This window comes from Nymphalis io, chromosome 17 (assembly GCF_905147045.1).
Source record: "Nymphalis io chromosome 17, ilAglIoxx1.1, whole genome shotgun sequence".
Taxonomy (NCBI): Eukaryota; Metazoa; Arthropoda; class Insecta; order Lepidoptera; family Nymphalidae; genus Nymphalis; species Nymphalis io.
The window spans coordinates 574,451-598,182 of record NC_065904.1 but is presented as its reverse complement, the minus strand read 5'-3'; the positions used below and the strand labels follow the sequence as shown (position 1 = coordinate 598,182).

The following is a 23,732-nucleotide window of genomic DNA, read 5'->3' as shown; positions in this document are numbered from 1 at the left end:
GTTAGTGTCCACGTTTCGGCACCGTTTGTCATGGCAGGTAAGGCGCATTGATTAAAGACTTTCGTGACGACTTATAGACGATGCGAGGACTTGACGAAGGTTGCTAAATGCTGCCCATCCCAAGCGAATTCTTCGATCGGCTTCCTTCTGGAAGTTGTTCCTACCGACTTGTATAACCTGTCCTAGGTAGGTTTATTCCCTAACAACTTCGAGAGGTTTCCCCTCGATGTATATCGGTCCCGTCACGACACGCCTATTGAACATGACCTTGGTCTTTTCCAAGTTCATACCGAGAATCAATCAATCATACGTTGGGAAGACTCGCTTAGGCTACGCAGCATTTCGGTGAGTTGTTCCAGCGACTCTGCTATAATGACGATATCATCGGCAAATCGAAGGTGTAAAATGTACTTGCCGTTTACATTGACTCCATAACCAGTCCAATCCAGCGTCTTGAAAACGTCTTTGGTGAACAGTTTCGGGGATATTACATTCCCCTGTCTCACCCAGTTGGATCGCCTTCGTCTTACAGTCCTGGATGTGGACAGTCATTGTAGCGGCATTGTACAGACATTTCAGTACCTCGATATATCTTTTTTTTTCTACACATAATAGGCAAGCACTCGACCGTTGACTTGCCTGATCTTAAGCAAAGTCACGGTCTAGGATGTAGCGGGCCTGCCCAGAAGGAACGCGTTAACCCTGGATTTAAAGACACCAACATTGTACCTATCAGGAAACATGTCTCCAATCGATATGACATATCTGCAATGAGTCGAGCACTGCCCAGGTTTCGATGGATTCAAAGGCTTTCTCGTAATCTACAAAAGCCATACACAGTGACTGATTGAACTCTTCGGGCTTTTCGTTGTTTACATACATTGCACTAAAAAAGGGAAATAAATATACATAAACTTATTCAAATTAAGTAGTATAATTCGGCCTTATTGCTTTAAGCAATCTAACAAACAAACTTTAACACAAGAAAACATAAGTAAGGAAGCTTAAACAGCTTCCTTACTTATGCAAATGATATACATATGTATTATACTTGAAGCACCTTAGATTTATAAGTAACTATACCACTAAATATATATGTAACCACTACACTAGTTTAAAACCAGTTTTATTATAACATCTCAAGAAATACATAGTTGACATCTCTCCAATATTTGAGTTTAACCTACTCCGGCTTTGTCCTCCTCTTTAACCTTAAGTTGTGGTGATAAGTTAGTTCTGCTTGAACAAATAAAGACCTTCTGGACAAAAGGTTTATTCTCTTTTTCATACTTAGGAAATGACTTGCAAAAAAACTCTCATACACCTCCTTTTTATATATATTTTATTTCTAATAAATGGTACATGATAAAAATACATACAATTATTTTATCCCACGTTTTAATGCGCTAGGAAATAATTTTCCAAAAATGGCTAATATATCAAGTGACTTCTATTTATAAATAGAAGTCTACTACCTTATATTTATTTATACTTTAAAAAATAACCATCTTCCCTATCGACTCTAGCAAGGACTGCTTTCAAACTGCCTAATTTATTAAAAAATAATTTAGTTAGTAGGGTACAGACATTGATGTCCTTTATTATTATTTTCTTTCTTTAAATGTTGCATCAAACATATAATGAAAATAAAACGAAACTGTTTCGGTAAATTTTAATAGTGAGTAAAATAGTAAATCTTGTATTAGCGCATACTTATATTCTATAGGCTATCTTATAAATTTAATTAAGTCAAAACACATACGTTAAAAAATTCAGATGTTATCTCGTTGTTATTTATTATTTCATCGGTCTATTTGAGTCGTTAAATAACAAAATAATATAATACATGTTTACAGGATGTAAGAGAATTATTTTATAAAAGATATTAAATAGCGCTTGATTACAAAATTAATCTTTACTTTTATAAAGACTGAAAATATATAAGGCAAAAAATAGCTTCTATTTAAATACGAATAAAATTTAATATAGTGGATTGTATTGTAACCGAAAACTGATTTAGCGTTCGCTTGTAAGATTTGACTCATACATACAAACGGATAAAGTTAAATGTGATTCATTCTTATATAGGTACAAATTACTGAATCGTGGATCTAGATTAGTGGTACTCAACCTGCCCGCCGGGTTTTGTGGTTGGCCCAATTGATGTTATTACAGGCACAAGGGACATAACATCTTAGTTCCCAAGATTGGTTGCGCATTAGTAATGTAAGCGATGGTCAACATTTCTTACAATGCCAATGTCTATGGGCGTTGGTGACCACTTACCATCAGGTGGCCCATATGCTCGTCCACCTTCCTATTCTATAAAAAAAATTACTTTCAACTATTTTAAATTTCAAATGTTCATTAACACCTTAATAATTAGAATTAAACAACTGCTTATGGCCATGGGCACTGCAGTGTTTGAAACGTTATGAAATGATAAAAAAAATATTAAAATATACGCGTTAAATCCGTTCATCGTTGTTCAATTTAATTTGTATCAAATCATTATCCAAATATATCTTTTTTGTTTGCGGCCCGCGACACATTAGCAACACGTGTTTATGGTCTCTATAAAAAGGTTGAGTATCACTTATTTAGATCTATCGACCGCACTTTTCTTTAGTAATAGTGCGCAATGACACATCTTACTTTTTCAACTGCATCTTACCTATATACAATCGTTTTATTGCTTAAATAAATAGAATAAATTTATATTATAAAAGTTGCCTTAACATATTGCAAATTGCATCAGCAGATATTACAACATTGCGTTTAAACACAGCACGGATAAATCGTTGGGCTCGATGCTTATTATATCATAATATTTAAAATAATTAAGCGGATGAACTTCGATTATTTCTCTTGCATAGTCGAGATGGATAGTTCAATAAATATGGAAACTGAGGCCAAAGCACCATACACCCGTATACACCCTATTCTTTTACATACCACACAGGACTATAGGACAAAACAGGTATTCCAGGCACGGAGTAATAACAAAATAATAAGTCTAAACAAAGAATAACAAACAAATATTTTAGTACAAAATCTACAAATAATAATGTTGAAAATAATAATAATAAAAATATATGTTATGTCTGCATCATGAACTATGCCACATAGGTATAACATTCAATAGTACCTAAATAACATATGTATATTATATACGTACCTAACAAGAGATGTATGTAAAATATCAGGGTGCAAAACCAAGTTTTAAAGTACTTTGCTAGTATTTGGCTGCAATTCCACCAGTACGTTGTCAAAAGTTGGAAATAATTCCATAACTAATCGGTAATTATAACACGATTTAAATTTAAAAAATTGTAACACAAATTTAAATACCGTATTTGTAATGTTCTCGTTTAAATGACGCCCCATTTAAAACAATCATTTATAATTCCACGGAATCTCTCGGCGAATAATTCATTGGGCGCCATTACGAAATCGCTGACATCAGCGTCGCCATCTACTTTAGGCGCAGATGCGGCTTCAACGGTCACCACTGGGAGTATCGTCACACCTATCAGCACGGCATATGGCATCATCTAGAAATTAAAAACCAATCAGTCGCAGTACACATAAATTCATAAATATTATAATGTTTTAAGCATAAAAATATTATTTTATAAAACAGAATACTTCTCACAATGTCAAAAAAACTAATTTTGACTTTCTTGATTATTTATTTTGATTATCTTTATAAAATATGTAGGCGGACAAGCAAATGGGAAACCTGATGGTAAATGTCCACCATCGCCCATATACATAGGCATTGTAAACTACACTGGGAAACCTTGGGAACTACACTCGCTCATTCACGAGTTTGCACGAAGCCTTACCACCAATTTTATTTTAAGTAAAATATTCCATCGACTAATTACTAAACGATTGCTGTATAAGTACATTTAACCTTGATACGCTGTATGATTGTCCTTTGCATATACAACATCAACAATGAATATAAAAAGTTGCTACCAACAAAATTTAACTTCAAACATTAATATATTTATACTTATATATATTTTACATAGAAATAGAAAACTGAACGATAAAATAAATTACTATATGATTAAATAAACATAGTAATATTAAATATAAAAGAAAAAATAAATAATTGTTACTGTATTTTATTGACAAATACTTATAATATATGTTTGTTCTGTTTCACTACAACACGCTGAGCAAGTATAAGACCACTTTTAAAATAAAAAAATTAGGTCAAGCGATTAAGCTTCAAGAAGCAAGTAGTAAATAACTAAATCAGAAAGAAGTTTATAAGTATATGGTTACCGTTTTTAAATCACTGTTAAATTTCGTCCTTGGATAAACCTCTAATGGATCCACAGCAAACCTCTTCAACGCTTCTTCTAGATTTGTATAATAGTGATCCAATAATTTATCATAGTATTGCTTTCTGAACTCTTCATCTGAACCCAATATGATGAAATAAATGAGGTCACAAACCGGAGTCCCGGCGTAGACGGTTTGGTAATCAACAGAAATAGCTTTAAGTGTGTCATCCTGAAAATTTGATACATATTGTTTAATTATTTTTTATATCATAAAACCAACATAAAATATTCAATATCAATAACTATTTGTGTTTAGTATTTTCACATGTTTGTATAATAATTCACGTTAATATTATAAATAAAATAAACTAGATTAGCTTAATAAATGTCTTGATTTTATTAAACCAACGATGTGAGTAAAATGTCTGTTTCCAGTAACCTATTGTCAATTGTTTTACCGTTTGGGGGCAGAAATGATAAACTATAACTAATTTATAACAAAAGCATAATGAATAAAAAATCATTCACCTAAATATGACGAAATATAAACATTTAAATGTTGGTTCAAATAAAACTGATTTCAATTTTACGAAAGATGGATACGGTGAATGGTTCTCAATGCCGCGCGGCCATTGTTGCAACCATTACGGCCGATTTGGTGACTATTATAGTAATTTCGCTATAACGTCGTTGTCGCAGTTTCGCATATATAATTGTGTATAAGTACGTATACAACAATGCGTAATTTATCTATCGTACGTTGGAAGTTGATGTCTGACCGGCTCACGCATATCCAAAATATTACATTTTGTATAAATTCTTTTAGATAACAAAGAAAAAATCGTACGTTATGCAATTTAAATTATGACATAAAATTACGTATTGGTCCTTACACGCTTGTATTAAATTAATACATAACAGTTATTGAAAAATGAATATTCAATAAAGCAATAAAAAATAAACCAAACCATGAAAACGATTTTCAATAATTTAATGTTCAAATTGTGTTGCGCGGCCATCAATTCACCTTGCAGTTTTTTATCATTGAACAAAACACAAGTACCTATTATTCAAAACTATAAACAAAAACATTGTTATAATCAAATACAAGTGAGAACTGAGATGGCACAGTGGCTAGAACTTGAATCTTAATCGAAGACGCAGGGTTCAAATCTGTGTCAGCATCGCTGAATTTTTATCTGCATAATTTCGTCTCGTGCTGGGAAGGAAAACGTCGTGAGATACCTGCATATTCTGTCTGATGAAAATCTTCCAAATGTGGATCCACCAACGCTTTGAAGACACGTGGCAGTAAGGTGAATCCTTCTATTTAAAACGGAGAGGAGGCCTTAGCCCAGCAGTGGGACATTTACAGGCTTTTACTAACTTGAATACCAGTACCTACTATTAAAACTGTTTTGTTTTTAAATTAAAAGTGATCGCTTGTATAATTGCAGATAAGAACACAATTTATGTTGATATTGTTTGTAGTCAGTCTGTCTTAGCACGCGGCAAGCGCACACTTGCAAGATAATATTGAAACCTCATGATAATTGTTAATATCCTAGCTTCTAAATAATAATAGTGGCGTTTACGCGTTGTTAGGTAAATATATGAAGACGACAGATACTAGAGTTTCAATAGACAATTCTATTGTCCGCAAAACGTTTCTTGTTTAGGCGGACGAGCATATGGGCCACCTGATGGTAAGTGGTCACCAAACGCCCTTAGAAATTGGCATTGTAAGAAATGTCAACCATCGCTTACATAGCCAATGTGCCACCAACCTTGGGAACTAAGATTTTATGTCCCTTATGCCTGTAATTACACTGGCTCACTCACCCTTCAAACCGGAACACAACAATAACAAGTACTGCTGTTTTGCGGTAGAATATCTGATGAGTGGGTGCTACCTACCTAGACGAGCTTGCACAAAGCCCTACCACCAGTAGTCTTATGACTCTCTTCTCTTATAATTCCTCAATACCAGAAAACCCCGCAGGAGACATTATAGTTCAGCCGTGTACGCAAACACAGGTGCTTGCACTGTCAATTCCTTCACAAATACAATGGAACGATAACCCGACACGATTAAAAGTATACAGGCACAAGACTAACGGTTTAACATGCCTGCCGAGGTATAGAACTGACTGGCAATTCCAGGCTACTACTCATATAATATATTAACTGAAAAACCTGGTTACTTTTTTATAGGCCCGACCAAGCGCCTTGGAATCTGCAGCTTATAGGTATCCACGAGAACGAGACATAGACCCGAGAATAATATATAAATCTAAGTTAACAATTTTACGTTTGAATTATGTACTATTTCCGACGGTGGAAAATAATACTAATGACATACTCGTGTTACACCTTCCACTATTGTATTTAGAAGGCTTAGAATTTATAACATATATGTCAAAAGGAGCATACATTTATAAGAAAGGTAAACACGATATGTTTGCATTGATAGCAAGTTAGTAAACTCGTATCTATGATTGATCTTATAAATTTTCTAGAAGTTTCCGGTACCACATAATCTATATCAACATTTTAAAGGTAGAGATGAGAAAGGTTGCACAATTTACACTGACTAGTATACCAAACTATGAAGTGTAGCGTTAGGGAAAGGCATATTTGTGTGTGTATACACACACAACACAACATTGTATGTAGGTATGTATTATGTGGCGCTGTAGGAGCTAGGGAAGCGGTATTCAACCTGCGGCCAGCCGGGCTTTTGCAGTTGGCCCGCCCACTGGCTTACTTTATCCTTAACTATATTCAATTTCAATTTTTTTAACACCTAAATCATTAAACAACTTCTTGTGACCACGGAAACTGCAGTGTTTGAAACGTCAGGAATTTATAAAAAAAAGTTAAATTTTCGTGATAAATCCGTTCATAGTTATTTAATTTGTAACAATCCTGAAACCTAAGAAATCATTACCTAAATATTTTTTGTTTGCAGCCCGCGACACCATGACTAACACTGTTTGTGGCCCTTATAAAGAAAAGGTTGAGTGTCGCTGAGCTAGAGGGTGACATTTGAAGAAACGGTATTTAAGATAGTAGCTAAGCCTTCAAAAAGCTCTATTTCAAATTCTGTTAATCAAATTTGTAAAACCCAGTTAATAAACGCATAAATGTACGTTACAAGTTATACCCGCTAGCTACAGCAATAGCGTCATTCTTGCAGTTTATGGAACCTTTATTTCATACGTTTCGGCAACACTTTTACGGGTGAGATGATCCTACCTCTCCATATTTACAAACTAAAGGCGAGTACGCAAACGCGAGCAGTGGCAGGCGAAACGTGTGTGGCGATGTTGGCGGCACTTTGATTAAGGTAATTACTACATGTGTACAAAATGTGTGGGCTACTAATAATGGTTTTAAAACGGTTTGTTTACCTTGTGAATTTATTTTTTCATTGTATTGTTTGAATATTTTAATGTACTATAGTTTTATGAGAATGAATTATTATTTAGCTTAGTTTTGCAAGCTATTCTATAGCGGATTATTTGTACTTATAAACATTACTAACATTACTTTAATCCTTAAGTAACGAATTGAAATTGAACTAATATTATAAATATGAAAGTGAGTTTGTTTGTTACGCTTTAAGGTCTTAACTATTCAACCAATTATTATGAAATTTCGCTTACACGTTGTCAGACCTAACACCTGTGTGACAAGCCGGGCGGAAACTAATTTCATGTTTTTGAAACAGGTATGCGTAATCCAAATTTGAAACAAGTGTGAATTACATTATACAATTAATATTTTTGATCATGTATTTTATAACAGTCATTCTGACTTGCTAATTTTTCATATCTAGTGATACGATCATTATAGAAAAACGCAACAATGAAGCGGGTACACTAAATATTAATTTCGATAATAAACTTTATCACTGACAACAAAAAAATAAACAAACGATTACATGAAACAAAGCTATAAGTTAATCTACCCATTAAAGAATACGGAGAAACGCGTGTTTTTTTTAACAATAAAGGTCACCGCGACTTCAGAACAAGGTTGTTGTTAAAAACATCTTGGTTACAATCTCGGAGATCTGAACAGTTTCTAGAATAGTCCCTGAGTCGCCTTCTAATGGTGGTGGGGCTCTGTGCAAGGTCGTCTGGGTAGATACCACCTCCTCATCAGATATTCTACCGCAAAACAGTACTTGATATCGTTGTGTTCTAGTTTGAAAGGTGACTGAGCCAGTGCAATTACAGGAACAAGGGACATAACATCTTAGTTCCCAAGGTTGGTGGCACATTGGCTATGTAAGCGATGGTTAACATTTCTTACAAAGCTAATATCTATGAGCGTTGGTGACCACTTACCATCAGTTGGCCCAAATGCTCGTCCGCCTACCCATTCAATGAAAAAAGTCAGAAATTCTTCAATGTCATGGAATTAAAAATATTCCTAATGGTGATCAAATACTCAATTTATTATTTTATCTTGATACGTTTCATCAACATACAAAAAGTTAACTTTGTAGAATAAAGATAGATTATATTTTAGTAAACAAATAACTAACAAGTAATGTACCACGACTAGATAACTAGACCAAGGCCTCCTTTTGAGGACATAGTTTTCGACCTTCAATCCACCACGCTGATCTAATGTGGGTTTGTAGCTACACACAGGATTCCTTTTTCAATTTTAAAATTTTAAATACTTCACCACCGAGCACGAGATGAATCATTGACACGTAAAGCACATGAAAACTCAACTGTCCTTGCCCGTATTTGAACCCAGTATCTTCGATCAATATAAACTTGTTACTCTTTTGTTCAGATATATATGTATAATTATATATAAATTTAGTACTGAACGATCCGTAAGTGTTCAAAATATTATTATAATTAAATGTTATTTGAATTTAACTTTAAACTCGTAAGACAACTCACAATAATTGGTCGAAAACTAAAATAATTTATGGCATTCATTATGGATTCAGTCCGCCAAGTCGTTATCGTAACTTAGAAGTAAAATTGAAGTGGATACAAGTTGTTAAGTGGTACAGTGATGTATTGTAAATAAAGATATATTAAACAAGAACGAATAGTGTATAATATAGCAGAGCTATTAGCAAATCGCATGGAATATAAATCTAAGGTTTGTTTATCTTAACTAATTATTCCGCCATTGAATATAGTATACCCCTTGTGCTCGTCCTTCACCAAATAATCTAATTAAAACATTAACATAATGAGATATTGTAAGTTAAATATAAATTTGATTTTAGATCAATACTTATAACGTGGGCTCACATCTACAACACATTACAACCCTAATGATAATTGTGTAGTCTCTTCTTAATGTTCCCAAATAAAAATAAATATAAAATAATCAAATAAATAAGAAGATAGAAGTTCTGTGAAGAGATGTTAAGGGTGCCTGAACATAAGTCATCTTTTTATAATAATTCTTTTACAGTTCAGGCTATAAGGCTCTGGAACGACCTTCCTTTAAATATTCGGGAGGCCAAATCAATAATATTTTTAAAAAACCAGTAAAAGATCATTTTTGTCTTGAATGCCTTATCACCAATAATTTCTTTTATGTTTATTATTTTTTGTATTTTCAATTCTTTTTCTTGTTATGTTTGACTTATCGTTTTTATTCGTTCTTATTGTATATAGTATGTTATTATACTATATACTTGTAATATTATATGTATTGATAATATTATTTATTTATTGATATATAATATGTGTATTTTATATTTACATTTAATAATTAGTTTGTTTTAATTATAGATTAATATTATTTTATTTATTATCACAGCACCACCTACCTCATATCCTATGAGTTATGCTTCTTTTATTTAGGCTGTATCCATGTTTTGTATTTTTTTTTCTTTGTGGTGTACAATAAAGTATAAAGTAAGAATATTTATTTGATGTTGAGTTTGTAAATTATTATTAAAACGTTATTATAATTAACGTTATGTACGTTAATTATAATAACGTTTTGTCATGGTTTTTTTAAAATACTGTTATATAATCAAATATACGATAGTTACATACCTACGCTTTTACAAGCAAGATAAAATCGTTATTTAAATTATGAGTATATAATAAGGCATGTATATTAAAAATATATTAGTATTCTAAACCAATACTGTCCAATCCATTTACGCCAGTGTTGGTGCATACTTAACGATTGACCTTCATTTATTAATTATTTATATTTAATTTCATACCTTGTAATTTTAATAATGTTGCCAATTCGAGGATATTTTTTATATGTAAACAAGTTCGCAAGAATCTATATATACATATACAGAGACAAGACAGTAATGTACCTTTTTCTTTTCTGTTTATCAACCGATTTTATATGTTTAATAATTATTGTCGAGCTTCAAGTTTATCAATGAAAACATTTTGGAAATAAAAATAGATAAAAAGTGTTCGAAACATACAAATTAATTTATATTTCTCAAATTTTCAATTATGATTGTGGTCGAATTCCGATCACTGTGTGAACACTAATTCTTATAACTTTATCACTTTTCCTAAGCGAGCAAAAACAAGACGCAATATGTAGCTCGTACTCAATAAGAGAACTGATGATCAATAATATAAGGTATAAATTATACAACGCAAGTTATTATTGTTCTCACCTGTTTCCTGAATAGAAGGTTACTCAATCTATAATCTCCGTGCACTATAACCGGATTACCAATTGGATTATTATATTTGACAAAATTATTCTGACTTTCAACTAGAAAGCGCCCCACAGCTTCTCTCTGCTCTTCTTTTAAAACTTCTAATGAACCCTTGATCATTTTCATCCACACCTCTTTCGTCACCTCGTCTGCGAGAGTTTCCTCATTACCAATCTTAAATTTCAAATCGTGTGTGAGTTCATCAAATTCCTCAGGACGATACTTCGCGAAAGCGAATGATAATGCATGGAACTTAGCTAAATTCTCAACACCAGCGCAAGCGTGTTCCCAATCCATTGATTTGAATCTATCAAAAGTCTTATAACCACTCTCAGTTAAATTCTCTAACACGACTGTTTCTTTACCTTTATCCTCTTTACAGCCGTAAAATTTGGGAATTAAATATTTGTGTTCATTTGGTATGTTCAATTCGTCTTCTAAGTCTTTGTAAATTTTAACCAGTTTAGTGTAAACAAACCTCTCATTTCCGTAAAGCCAATCCGCGTTCATTCGGACTCGCAAGTTTTCTCCCACGGTCGCAACTTTCGCGAAGAGTTTGAGCTCTTCTCGGTTCGGAGACGAGACGTTCACAAGGAACAGCACTGATGTATAATTTCCTCCATCAGTCGATATTGCTTTAATATTAATTTCTTGCGGCTTGTAATTTTTTTCATCTAATATTTTGTCCAAAAATTCACGTAACGTTTGCTCTGCGTCCGCCATGTTTCCGATTTAATTTACAACTGGTTTTAGTGACCTATTCCGGCAATCAAGACAGTTATCTCATAGGAGTACAGTCGTAACGTCACGAGCCACTCAGTGCTAGTACGTAAGCTTTGATTTATAATACCTTAGTTATAAAGTCCATAATACGACGCGTTTAGTCGCTTAATAGATAAATAAAATTGCTTGCTGATTTTTTTGTAATAAGTCGAGATATCATTGTATATTGATTTATTTTTTATTGGTCTTTGTTACTATTTTCAAGTGGGCTCTTACAATGACTTGTGATTCGTCATTTAACAATTTAATAATGTAGTATGGACGTACTAAATGCGAACCCTAACTAAAAGCTTAACCAGCTTAATAAAAGTAGTCCCCCTTTTTAACTATGAAAATATGTTAACCAACCGTTTAAAAATATATGCTACTTAAAAAATTATAAATATCGACCCCTCGATTTTTAGTAAATCAAAAACGAGGGTCGATATTTATAATTTACATTTGTTTAATTGAAGCATATATTTTACTTTCATTTATTTATTCTACTCATCTATCTAAAATATAAAAGTGAATGTTTATTTTTAGTAATAATTAATATTTTCGATCTTGTTCTGTGAGTTTACGCCTCATTAATATTATGATTGACGAACAAATGGGCCACCTGATGGTAAGAGGTCTCCATCGCCCTCCATAGACATTAGTGGTGTAAGAAATATTTACCTGCAGTTACGCTCATTCGCCCTTCAAATCAAAACACAGTTTGTGATAAGTGAGTGGTACCTACCCAAGCGGGCTTGCACATCCCTAAGTCCTACCACAAAGTTCATTATTCTTTAGTATTAGTAATTATTTTTTACGGTTATTTTGATGTAGGTATATGTTAAAAATAAACACTAATCTTAAATTACTAATGACTTATTCAAATTATCATATTTTAGAAATATATCATAGTTCCATGATACAAGTTTGATACAAGTTTTGATCGACTGTGACTTCAGCGGCAACCGAAATATCTTTCAGCTAACAGAAATTTGTAAGAAAATATTTAGGAAACCAATTCGAAATCACCAAATTTGGATTTAAATTAAGTGATAAACGTTTTTCATGTCAGATATTGTAATTTTGACTGAGAATTCTATGTGTGAATTAAAATGGATGACTTTATTAGCAAAAATCAATTTAATTTAAAAATAACAGGTTGTCTTGACGTCAGAATGTCTTTAATCAATTAATCAACAGTGAATCATAGTCCACTGCTGAACATAGGTCTCTCCCAAGGTGCGCCAAAGCTCCCGGTCCTCCGCCTTCTGCATCCAGCCGGTACCCGCCACCTTCTTAAGTTCATAAAATTTAAGAATGCCTTGCCATTCCATAAATTTTATTTCTTTGATAATAAAAGGTGCCAAATATTTATACAAAGTAATTGAATAGTACTAAATAGGTACGGTAATTCTGGTAATATTTTAAGACTGATATGTCGCTTTGTACAGTCAGTCTGATGCACACGAATTCTATTAACACTACTTCTTAATCTGTCTAGTAATCTTTGTATAATATTGATTTAACTATATTCTTATTGTATTCCTATATACCAGTTCAAGAGCTGATATAAGTTTAAACCACGTAGAAATCGAGGACGCCCATTGATTTTTTTCTCAATGCACCGCCGCACCAGAGCGTATCCACCTCGCCACGCTAGTATCTGGGTGATGGATAGATCGATTGCGCCACCAGAATCATTACGATATTGAAACTTAAATTGTACTTATAACAAGTTGTAATACTTCTATACTTACCACTAATCACGTCAAAGTGGCTTGTACATGTTGTGCAATAGATGTATGTACATATTAAGATTTCTTAACGTGTATATACATCTGTTGCACATAAATATAAATACCTAATAGGTCACAATACAATACAAATATTATTTCTTGCATAAAGATATAAACAGAAATAAAATAAATATATTTACAAAAGGCCCTCTTGTCGCTATGAGATATCTTTTAGATAAATTACAACAGATTCATATATTAACTTTTAATTTTTGAGATGAGTGTATAAAATTAATGAAGAATATATTTTTAATGTAAAATTATTGTCCAACTGTTTCCGATAAAATTATTTATCAATGACAATGACATCATATTTAAACTTGAAACGGCTCTTTTACTATGACGTCACCTCAAAAATCAATCTACTTATCATACTTACATACAAGATACTTAATTATATCAATATTGTAAATATATGAGTTACGTCTGTTTGTCTTTTCGGATTTCTTAAAATCTATTCGATTGCTGAGACACTTTCGTTAAAGGACATGTAATTGTACTTAACAGCGAGAATATATGTACATACCCGATATAAATTTCAGGGGTAAAGATAAATAAAAAATTTTGATTTTGATCAACAAAACATGGTTGTGTATTATTTTTATAATCGGTCTTTAGTCTTTGTATATACACCTATATACTATTACGTATTTATTGTCACCGAGTTAACAGACACAGACCTTGCTCACGCGCAACCTTGAGGCTGACTGTCAATAAAAAATATCAAGTTGAAATCATTGACAATTTTTATTATTTTTTATATTATTCCTAACAGATTGTTCGAGATTTTAAATAAAATATGTAGTGTTCATTATGGATTTGTTAGATTTATTCGATATATATATACCATCGCCCATAAACATGGAAGAAATATTAACCATTCCTTGAGAACTAAGATGTTATGTGCCCTGTGCAAAGTTTCACTGGCTCCCTTATATTTCCAACTAGAACACAACAAAACTAAATATTTCTTGGCGGTAGAATATCTGATGAGCGGATGCTACCCACCCAGACGGGATTGCAAATTGCAGATTGCAGGCCCTACCACCGAGCATGCATATATACATATATATACAACAAAGAAAGGCGGGTAAAATATTATAATTTGTTATTGATTTAGACGTGACTCAGTGATAACAATAAGTAAACAACATTACTCTTATCGCTCAAAATTATTGCTTATTGATATATATATATATATATATATGTTTGTATTGTTCGTCTGATTATATTTAATTCGATCGATTTGCAGATTATAATCAAAGGATTATGTATGTATATAGATAATTGACATGACATTGAATGACACCTTATTTGCAACTGTTTAATGTCATTATTTTTTTCCTAATGTATATAATTGCTAGTAATTATGTAAAAACTATAAAAAGTACTAAAAATTGTCTTTTCTGTCTGTCTAATCTCATCTCGATATCTTTCATAAGTTACTGACAGTCCTCAAGGCTATGTGTAAGGTCTATGTCAATTAGATCAGTGGCAATAAATACGTTAACAGTATGAAGTTGAATAAACAAAGACTAATATTAACAATAATACAATAACTAATGTCGAAATCGAAATACGGATATTACAGAAACCAATTCTCGAGGGATGTTTTAAGCTGACACGAAATTCCTAAGCTTGGTTTTATTTGTTGTGCATTTCCAGTTTTTAAGTAAATTATTTACTGTTTCTACACATTTGCCATGGTATTATTCAGGCATTGACTTTATAATAAGTATTAGGAATAATAAATAAAGCAAATAAAAATGGAGTTTAAATTATATATCTGCAATTCATTTCATTTCAAACTTCAATTAAAAACTAATGTTATTTTACTAAACTAATCTAAGAAATGTTTATATTTTAATGAAATAAATAACAATATAGAATTGCATTTAACTACTGATGCAAAAAGAGGAGTGTCATAAGTTTAATTTGTGTGTCCTTATGTTGTGTGGCATCGTAGCTCTGCTTTCATTAAATTGCAAATATGTCTATTTTTCCATTTCATTAAACGTGAAGCTCGTATCTCTCACTCCAAGTGAGGATGACAATTACCCAAGGGATAAACAAATTCAGATTTTTTCACAGATCAAAAAACCCGCGAACTTTCTCATCGCCAGACATATATACTGAAACATTATATATTTTTTTAATATTTTAGAAAGGGAGATGAGTAGGTTCCACTTTATGGAAACGGTCTACGCTCATAGTTTTTTTAATATCCCTTATGAAATATAATAATGCTGTTAAACACTGGCAGAGTTAAAACCTTTAAACCGGAACTCGGCAATACAAATTATCTTACAATTAAATATTTGAACTAATTACCCCTCGATTAAATTTAAAGGACAAAGGTTCTGTCAATGCCATATCTATAATATCGGTATGTAAGCAAATCAATGTAATTATTATCATATTAGACTGATTATTATATTTAACTGGTGATAGGGCTTTGTGCAAGCTCGTCTGGGTAGGTACCACCCACTCATCAGATATTCTACCGCAAAACAGCAGTACTTGATATTGTTGTGTTCCGGTTTGAAGGGTGAGTGAGCCAGTGTAATTACAGGTTGGTGGTGCATTTGCTATGTAAGCGATGGTTGACATTTCTTACAATGCCAATGTCTAAGGGCGTTTGGTGACCACTTACCATCAGGTGGCCCATATGCTCGTCCGCCTTTCTATACTATAAAAAAAAGACAACAGCAAATTAACAGTTCTCATACACTGATAAGGGAATAAGAATGTTTGCTTTTAAAAAAAATATTTAAAATATATAAACAAAGCCAGAATAACTACAATGTGGCAACTGAAATAGAATAATTCATATTAACGGCTCATTGTGAAATAAAGAGCTATAAAAATAGAATGAGCTTTACAGTTACGTGACATAATATTTGATGCTAGTGGTTATTTAATGGTATAGTCCATAGACAAGATTTTATATTAAGGTATTGTATTATTTGTATATGTATGTGTGGTATGTGTATAATTCATCGAACAGATTGTCGCAAGACTGTCGTCGATATAAAATCTTTTGGTTAAATGTAATTGGAAAATATTATTTCTCTTATAATAGGAACATTATATACAAGTAAATATCCTCTAAACTTGCTAATATTTAGCACCAAATAACAATTAGCAAAAAAAAAATTGTATAAAACAATTTTCTTTATCATCCAAAAAAAAATTAAAATGTTTTTGTAGCATCTTTAGCATTCTACTTAGCCAAAAAGATATATTTTTTATATGTCATGTTAATATTATTTCATATTTGGCGATCTAATAAATATATAATGATGATGAAATGACGAAATGCTTTTTTCATAAGTAATTTGAACGATCATAAATATTCGATATGGTAACAATAAAATAAAACTCAGGTGTGTATACAGTATGCTGTTCATTTTATTATCTCAGGAATTATTTTCATATTAATATAATATCATAGTTTCATTGCAACGGGTCTCAGCGGGTAATGACGTATGCCGGCACGTTGTACCTGACCGAGTTATATTACAATTCCCATTTACATCATATATTATTAAAACACACGAACAACTTTTCAATCTTAACTTTGATATATCGCTTTTATCGAATTAAATATTCGAAAATCGTTTATAATGCATCAAAATTAAAAAGTCTCGTGTGGTATAAAACGTATTTCGAGTGAACAGAGCCGCAACAGAACACAGCCAATCAAAATAACACGTAACATTTAGTTTTAGGTCGTTAATAGTGCTATCAAACTATTCCTACTACAATCATGTCCTATCCACACTCAGTTGAAGTTTCTCCGTACTGACAGCAACACTGTTGCGACGATGCGTCGAATTTTTATATGTAATTCTCAACGACAATAAGATTGATAAAGGCGTGTTAAATACGAAAGAAGGCGTTAGCAACACGCTAAATTAATAGAAACATACACTCGCTTGCATACAAACATTTAACTTTTTATATATTACCTACAAGATCGTCTCTAAGTCCGCATTATCTAGTGCATACATTTGTAACCGTAACAAAAGCTATATTCAATACGAAACGACAGTGAATTCCACATATAATAGGTCCCTGTGTTAAGAAAATGTATAGAAAATGCTTAAATATATTAACGGAATATAAAAGCTTTTATATTAGGGGTGAGACAATTCGATATGTTATATTGAAATATAGTTAAATTAACTTTAAAATACGTAATCTTGCAACATTTCAATAAAAAGAAACCGTTTATATTGCATTACTGTTTGTTGCACACATAAATGTAATTATTTCAATGTATTATCTAATATTTTGATTAGTAGAAAACTACTCTAATGATTGAATATGAAATATGTATTAAAGCCTTTTCTTTATTAAAGGTTTACCACGAAGGCTTTTGCATTACACAGAAACCAACGCAATAAAACTTATATCTCAACATTGACACAACGTCTAGTAAAAAAAAATGATTTTGATCATACAATAACTTTTAATTAAATACAATTTTATGATATGATATTTTATTTATTAACTGGCAACACACGTGAGAAACGTTTTCTGGCCTTTGATGTGTCAGTGTTGATATTCGCTACTCCGCTAATCAGCTTAGAACATCTATATACAACACTAGATCACATTAATTAAACATTTTTATCAACGAAAAACATATGAACGCCCAAGCGTTTTGATATGAAAATTGTACTTCAATGATTTAAAACATACTAAAAAAAATCAATCTTTAGTTTACAATTAGTCTGAGACAAAGAAAAATAGCCCGCAACAATTATATATGCTAATAATTATACATTGTATTTTTATTTAGGGTTTATGTATCCATCGCTAGTTGTGATTATGTATTTTATCCGTTATATTTTTCGTATATATTATATAAGTGTTATGTCAAGTTAATTAATAAAATGACGATGATATGAAACCGTTTTAGAACGAATACATTATAAGGACCATTTATTAAGGTAACATTTATGCTAAAAATAATTTTTGGAATGATTCTAGAGATTAACTCACAATTCGTTGCATTTCAAGAGCGACGAACAAAAAGCCGTAACCACGAGGGGCCAAATAAACTATTCACAGTATAAAACTTCAATAAATGCGTTTTCTATAATTACATTGCAACAACGAATAATAATGATAATTTCGTGATGATACTATAACATGAATATTATTTTATTTCAACACATTTCGTTTATATGGATAAATGGTTTCTACTAAACTACCGCGAATATGTTTCGCCGGCAACAATGACCGTAATGTAGCTAGTTGTATATGAGCAAAGAAGCATAGTTTTTTCTCATTTGCTTTTATAATAATATACTTATAAATTTAATTAAATAAAGTATATTTACTTATACTTTATTTAATTCCCACCAATATAACGAACCAATTTGCTTCTATACTAGGCGCGCGGTTTCGAATAATACTGATCAGCATTACAAAGTAATATCGCCGTTTCGCTCGAATGCAGTAAGTGCGAAAGAGAAACAAACGCCGGCCATCTTTATTTCACTCGTTCGAGTCCCGCGCACCGTCACTACCTGCTCTGAGAATCCGCTCCTCACAGCAAGGCATATTATATTAATTAACCTTAAAAAACATCTCGTCTAAAAGCCAATTCATGTAGCATTCTCGTATATATTAATAATGCAATTAATAAGTTTTCATAACTAGCAACACTTGTATTATAAATAAAATGCGAGCTTCGGTGTGACGAACGGATTCTTAAAAGCATTACTTAAATATAAATATTACCAAAATTACATTATTTATAGCTTTAAATACACATATACACGTCAACGTCAAAGAATTAATGTATTTTTTTTATTATTTAATCCGCTATCATTGAAGATACGTTACAATATATTCTGATAACAGACATGGATCGCTCGGGCCGCGTGGACTTTGGAAGAATTAGAACATTAATTTATTATTACGTAATACATACTACTAAACAAATATACAAATCGACTGAGGACGATTTAGCTTGAAATAAATACATCTATGATAACATTTACATAATATGAACAAGCTATTTACTAATTATATGAATTTTATTAATCATAAAACACGAACGTATTCATAGAAACATTTCACTATAAATATAGAAATAGATTTATTCAACTGACAACACCATATGAAATGCTACAAACATGGCGTCCACGCAAACCGATGAGCCATAAACAACAGCGCCTAAGAAAGAGATAACAACTTTTAGGATATTACCCATAAACACGTTGGTATTAATAGTTACATTATAAGTTTACATTTACATAATCACTTACCTAGACAACTAGAGGCTTGCGGAGACATAGTAGAAAGATTCAGTGTTGCCATCGAGAAAATGGTAGTTTTATGTCTCGGCAAGCGTGCATACTAGATTAATTATTGTACCGGAGGCGGCTTACGGCCCGTGCGCACATAAGCGAGTGTTGCCCGATGCTAACCTACATAGCTAAGCTAAAAACTACCAATTTGGTAATGAAAAACATTTTTTGATACAATAAATTTAAACATATCGAACAGATGTAATATAATAGTATAATTTAAATGCTTCATAGACAGCTTAGACGACTCCGCTGAATATAATAATAATCGATTTTACATACTAACATATTGGGAGAGATGATATATTATTTATTATCGGCTTTATATCACTGTAATAAGGTTCACAATTATATGTATTCTTTTGATGAGATGACAAGACACGGGACCTCTTCACATCCATTAGTCTGACGATTGAAGGCACCATAGACAAACTTAAGTAACGTTCATTCAGTTATTGCTGTGAAAATGATCTTATACATAGATAAATAATAAGACGCTGATTATATAAATATTATTTGAAAAATCGGTGGTTAAGTTACATAGCTGAACGATTCAATGTTACCATATTGGAAACATAAGCAACGTATAATTTACGTAACATGCAATTAAATAATACGTAACATAATGAGCGCTTCGGAATTTTACATTTACTCAATCTAATAATAAATAACAAGTGATTGGTGACGTAGCAGTGACGTCACCGTGTACTGAAACAATGTCCCTTGGTATACAACAACTCAAACAATTAAACAACGTAATTAAAACAAAGCTTATTTGTACTATTGTTTTTTTTTTTAAATCGTTTCATATTTGCAGTAAAAATCCTGTCGAATCAAAACAATTTAACAATAATGAGACAACAAAGAGGTTATACATCAAAGAAAATATGTAAAAATCTACATTTATGATGGCGAAAATAAGAATGCTTACAAGTCATTTGCAATTATTGGTAAATTTGAAAAACGCTTCGATTAGCATCGAATGGAATCTTTATACAATTTATAACTATTCATTATATACAAAATAACGATAAATAAAACATATGTAAGAACAGATATCACTCGTAAATAATATTCAAAATCACAAATCGATAATCGATTACTTGAGTAAATATATTATTGCAAAACGTTAATGGCATATTAAAATAAATATGTCCAGATCGAGAACTTTAAAATTATACAACTTAACAAAAGCGTTTGTTTTATGTGAACATAATACATTTAAAATATGAACTTATTTACTATCATAATGTTCATATTTTAAAAATCAATTTGTTATAATTCCAAGTATTATCCGTATCTTACTTTATATACATAAAATATAATAAATACAGAGGGATACGGCAAATATTAAAACTTTTAAGGCATAAAGCCGTTTTTGTTATAATTTGCATCCGGTTTTATAAATATCTTTTTAAGAATTATTGATAAACCACAAACAATAAACTAGGGACTGTACATAATATTATATATTACAAAGGTTTAGGCCATGTTTTATGAGTAATTATGTAGTAATTATACATTATGTATTCAATATTTATAAGCAAACGAGTCATTTCTACTAACAACCGATGACATTGTATATATTTTTTAAATTTCATAGTTAACGAATTGTTTTTGAATTGAAAGTTGAAATGAATCAATGCTTTATAATTAGTCTTTATTTGGGTACAAATAAAACGTTTAGAAAATAAATATGTTCGTTTCTTAAACGTATTTCTTTTTACTTCACGCAATGAAAGTCAATGGACCTTTTTTTTTTTTTAATATGCACATATAAATCAACCATCGTAGTGGTCATCGTTTCGCGAAGTGTCTTTTAGAAATTATGCTAATCATTTTTCAGGTGCGGTGAACGCCGATGGGCGTTTGTACGAAAAACTCGTATTGAGAAGCTTTGATTAATTGTGCCGCCGCAATGAATGGGTATGTCGTGCAATATAGGATAGTTCCTTGGTAATATTCCTCTAAATGATTCCATTTCCTTGTTCGTACAACTGACTCGTTTACTTAATAGTTGCAAGCGATTTATAACCCAAACTATCTCGTTTGTTCATCGAGGACTCAAGATTTTGCTATTCTTGATAATGACTAGCGGACTCGTTTGTAACTAACGATATATAACATAACGTTGTACCGATACAAACGAATCCTTCGATACGAATCTTTCGAGAATTAAAGGCAAGACTTCACAAATCAGACAATTTATCAACCGCACGCCAATATAGTCCTTACGATTAAATGATAGCTATTACAATGGCTCGACCCGCTCCCGTCAACAGGCGCGATTCTTTCTCCTGATCAGCGACATGAGAGTCCTGGGTCACTTCTCCTGGCGCGAGATGGCCAGCGCCAGCTGCAGCTCGGCGTCCTCCTGGCGCCGCCTCGCCTCGGCCTCGGCCTGCAAACGCGCGGACTCGGCCGCCGCCCACGCCCACTGCTGCTCCTCCGTGGGCAGGAACTCGGAACTCTTGGATTCGGTCGACTTCGCTTTTTTGTCCTTGTTTTGCCTCGTCCTGCCGATGCCCCCTATCGTGTGCACCAGCGACTTGGCGTACTTGACCGGTTTTGGCGATTTCTCCTTCTTACTGGGTAGCGTGTTCGTGGGCCACGTTTCGTTCAAATTCTTTTTAGCGTCCGAACTCGCGTTAGCGTTGGCGTTGGCGTTCGCGTTGGAGTCCCAATCGGTCGCCCAGTTGTCCGACTTGTTCGCCCAGTTTCCGGTCTTCCAGTCGCTCGCTGTATTTTTGGCCGTATTGGTGGCCCACGCGTCCTGGGAGGGTTTGGTCCACGCGTCGTCCATGGCCCAGTTGTCGTTGGGCCACGCGGCCCACGCGTCGTTGTTGTTGGCGCGGGAGGCCGAGAACGGGTCGCCGCCGGGCGGGGCGGACACGCGGCCGCCCAGGCGGTCCTGCGGGCGGGCGGGGCCGTTGGGCGCGGAGGGGGGAGCGAACGAGTCCGTCTCGAAGCCGGCGACGGACGTGGGTCTCGCGAAGGGGTCGATCTTCTTGGCATCGACGACGTCGGCGAAGGGGTCCTCTATGTTGAAGGGGTCCTCGTATCTGTAGTCTTTGAAGGGATCCTCCGTGAAGTCGAGGGCGGGTTTGCGGTCGTTCTGGGCGAACACAAAGTGTGTGAGTGAGGGGGTGAGAGGGTGAGGGTGTGGGAGCGTAGGGTGTGGGTGGGGTGGGGTGTACGCACAAGAGCCCGTCCGCCGCGTCCGCTTAGCGCTGCAATGTGGGGACAAGCACGAGCGTGTTAGCATGTTAGTGGACCAGTGGCAGGTACGCCACAACGAGGGCCAGCGAACACCACGCGTGTGGTGGATAATATGCTAATGCTACGTTTACGATAACATATTTTCATCATACCAAATTAGAGAACATTCATAGTTTATGACGTTTATAATGTTGGAAGTTCTTAATTAAATTAATTGCATATATATATTCCTGCAACTGAACTGAAAATTAAAATGAAAAATCGTAGTGATTAAAATTCGCTGGAACCTCGTTATGGACGTGTAATATTCATAAGTATTATTTACACAGAAGTATTTATTATTCAATGAAAATAATATGAAAAAATATATAAAAATAAATAAGAAATGAAAATAAATATAATCGGAAAGGGTACCATGCACATACAAAGCATATTAGCCACATACTACACACTATATACATACAACATGGACCTACAAAACTTTAACTGACAAGCTCGTACCTCCGAATGCATTCCCACTTATATATCAATATACATTCATAATTACAGATTAAAAATTATAATGACAGCGCATTGTGCGAGCTCGTCTGGGTAGGTACCACCCATTAATCAGATATTCTACCGCAAAACAGCAATA

At 33.1% G+C, this 23,732-nt stretch overlaps 2 protein-coding genes across 2 annotated transcripts in view; both read right to left on the bottom strand.

The window, feature by feature from the left end:
- Positions 1-1,325: 1,325 nt before the first annotated feature.
- LOC126774998 (uncharacterized) lies at positions 1,326-11,739 on the bottom strand. The gene is made up of 3 exons (XM_050496705.1): positions 10,948-11,739; positions 4,300-4,530; positions 1,326-3,554 (listed from the first exon to the last, which is right to left on the bottom strand). The coding sequence occupies exons 1-3, from the start codon at positions 11,713-11,715 to the stop codon at positions 3,372-3,374; spliced, it is 1,182 nt and encodes a 393-aa protein (XP_050352662.1). The 5' UTR covers positions 11,716-11,739; the 3' UTR covers positions 1,326-3,371.
- A 5,200-nt stretch (positions 11,740-16,939) lies between these two features.
- LOC126774946 (epidermal growth factor receptor substrate 15-like 1) overlaps positions 16,940-23,732 on the bottom strand; it is a 32,630-nt gene continuing 25,837 nt past the window's right edge. Inside the window, exon 17 of the mRNA XM_050496620.1 lies at positions 16,940-22,991. Within this exon, the coding sequence (XP_050352577.1) occupies positions 22,200-22,991 (792 nt within the window). The 3' untranslated portion in view covers positions 16,940-22,199. The remainder of the gene's footprint in view (positions 22,992-23,732) is intronic.

What these genes read in the sequence shown, in the direction of transcription:
- LOC126774998 (XM_050496705.1), bottom strand. Translation starts at nt 11,715, where the DNA reads ATGGCGGACGCAGAGCAAACGTTACGTGAATTTTTGGACAAAATATTA. An exon ending in ACCTTCTATTCAGGAAACAG is followed by an intron (nt 4,531 to 10,947) that starts GTGAGAACAATA and finishes TCAAATTTTCAG; the next exon opens with GATGACACACTTAAAGCTAT. An exon ending in TTAACAGTGATTTAAAAACG is followed by an intron (nt 3,555 to 4,299) that starts GTAACCATATAC and finishes TTTAATTTCTAG; the next exon opens with ATGATGCCATATGCCGTGCT.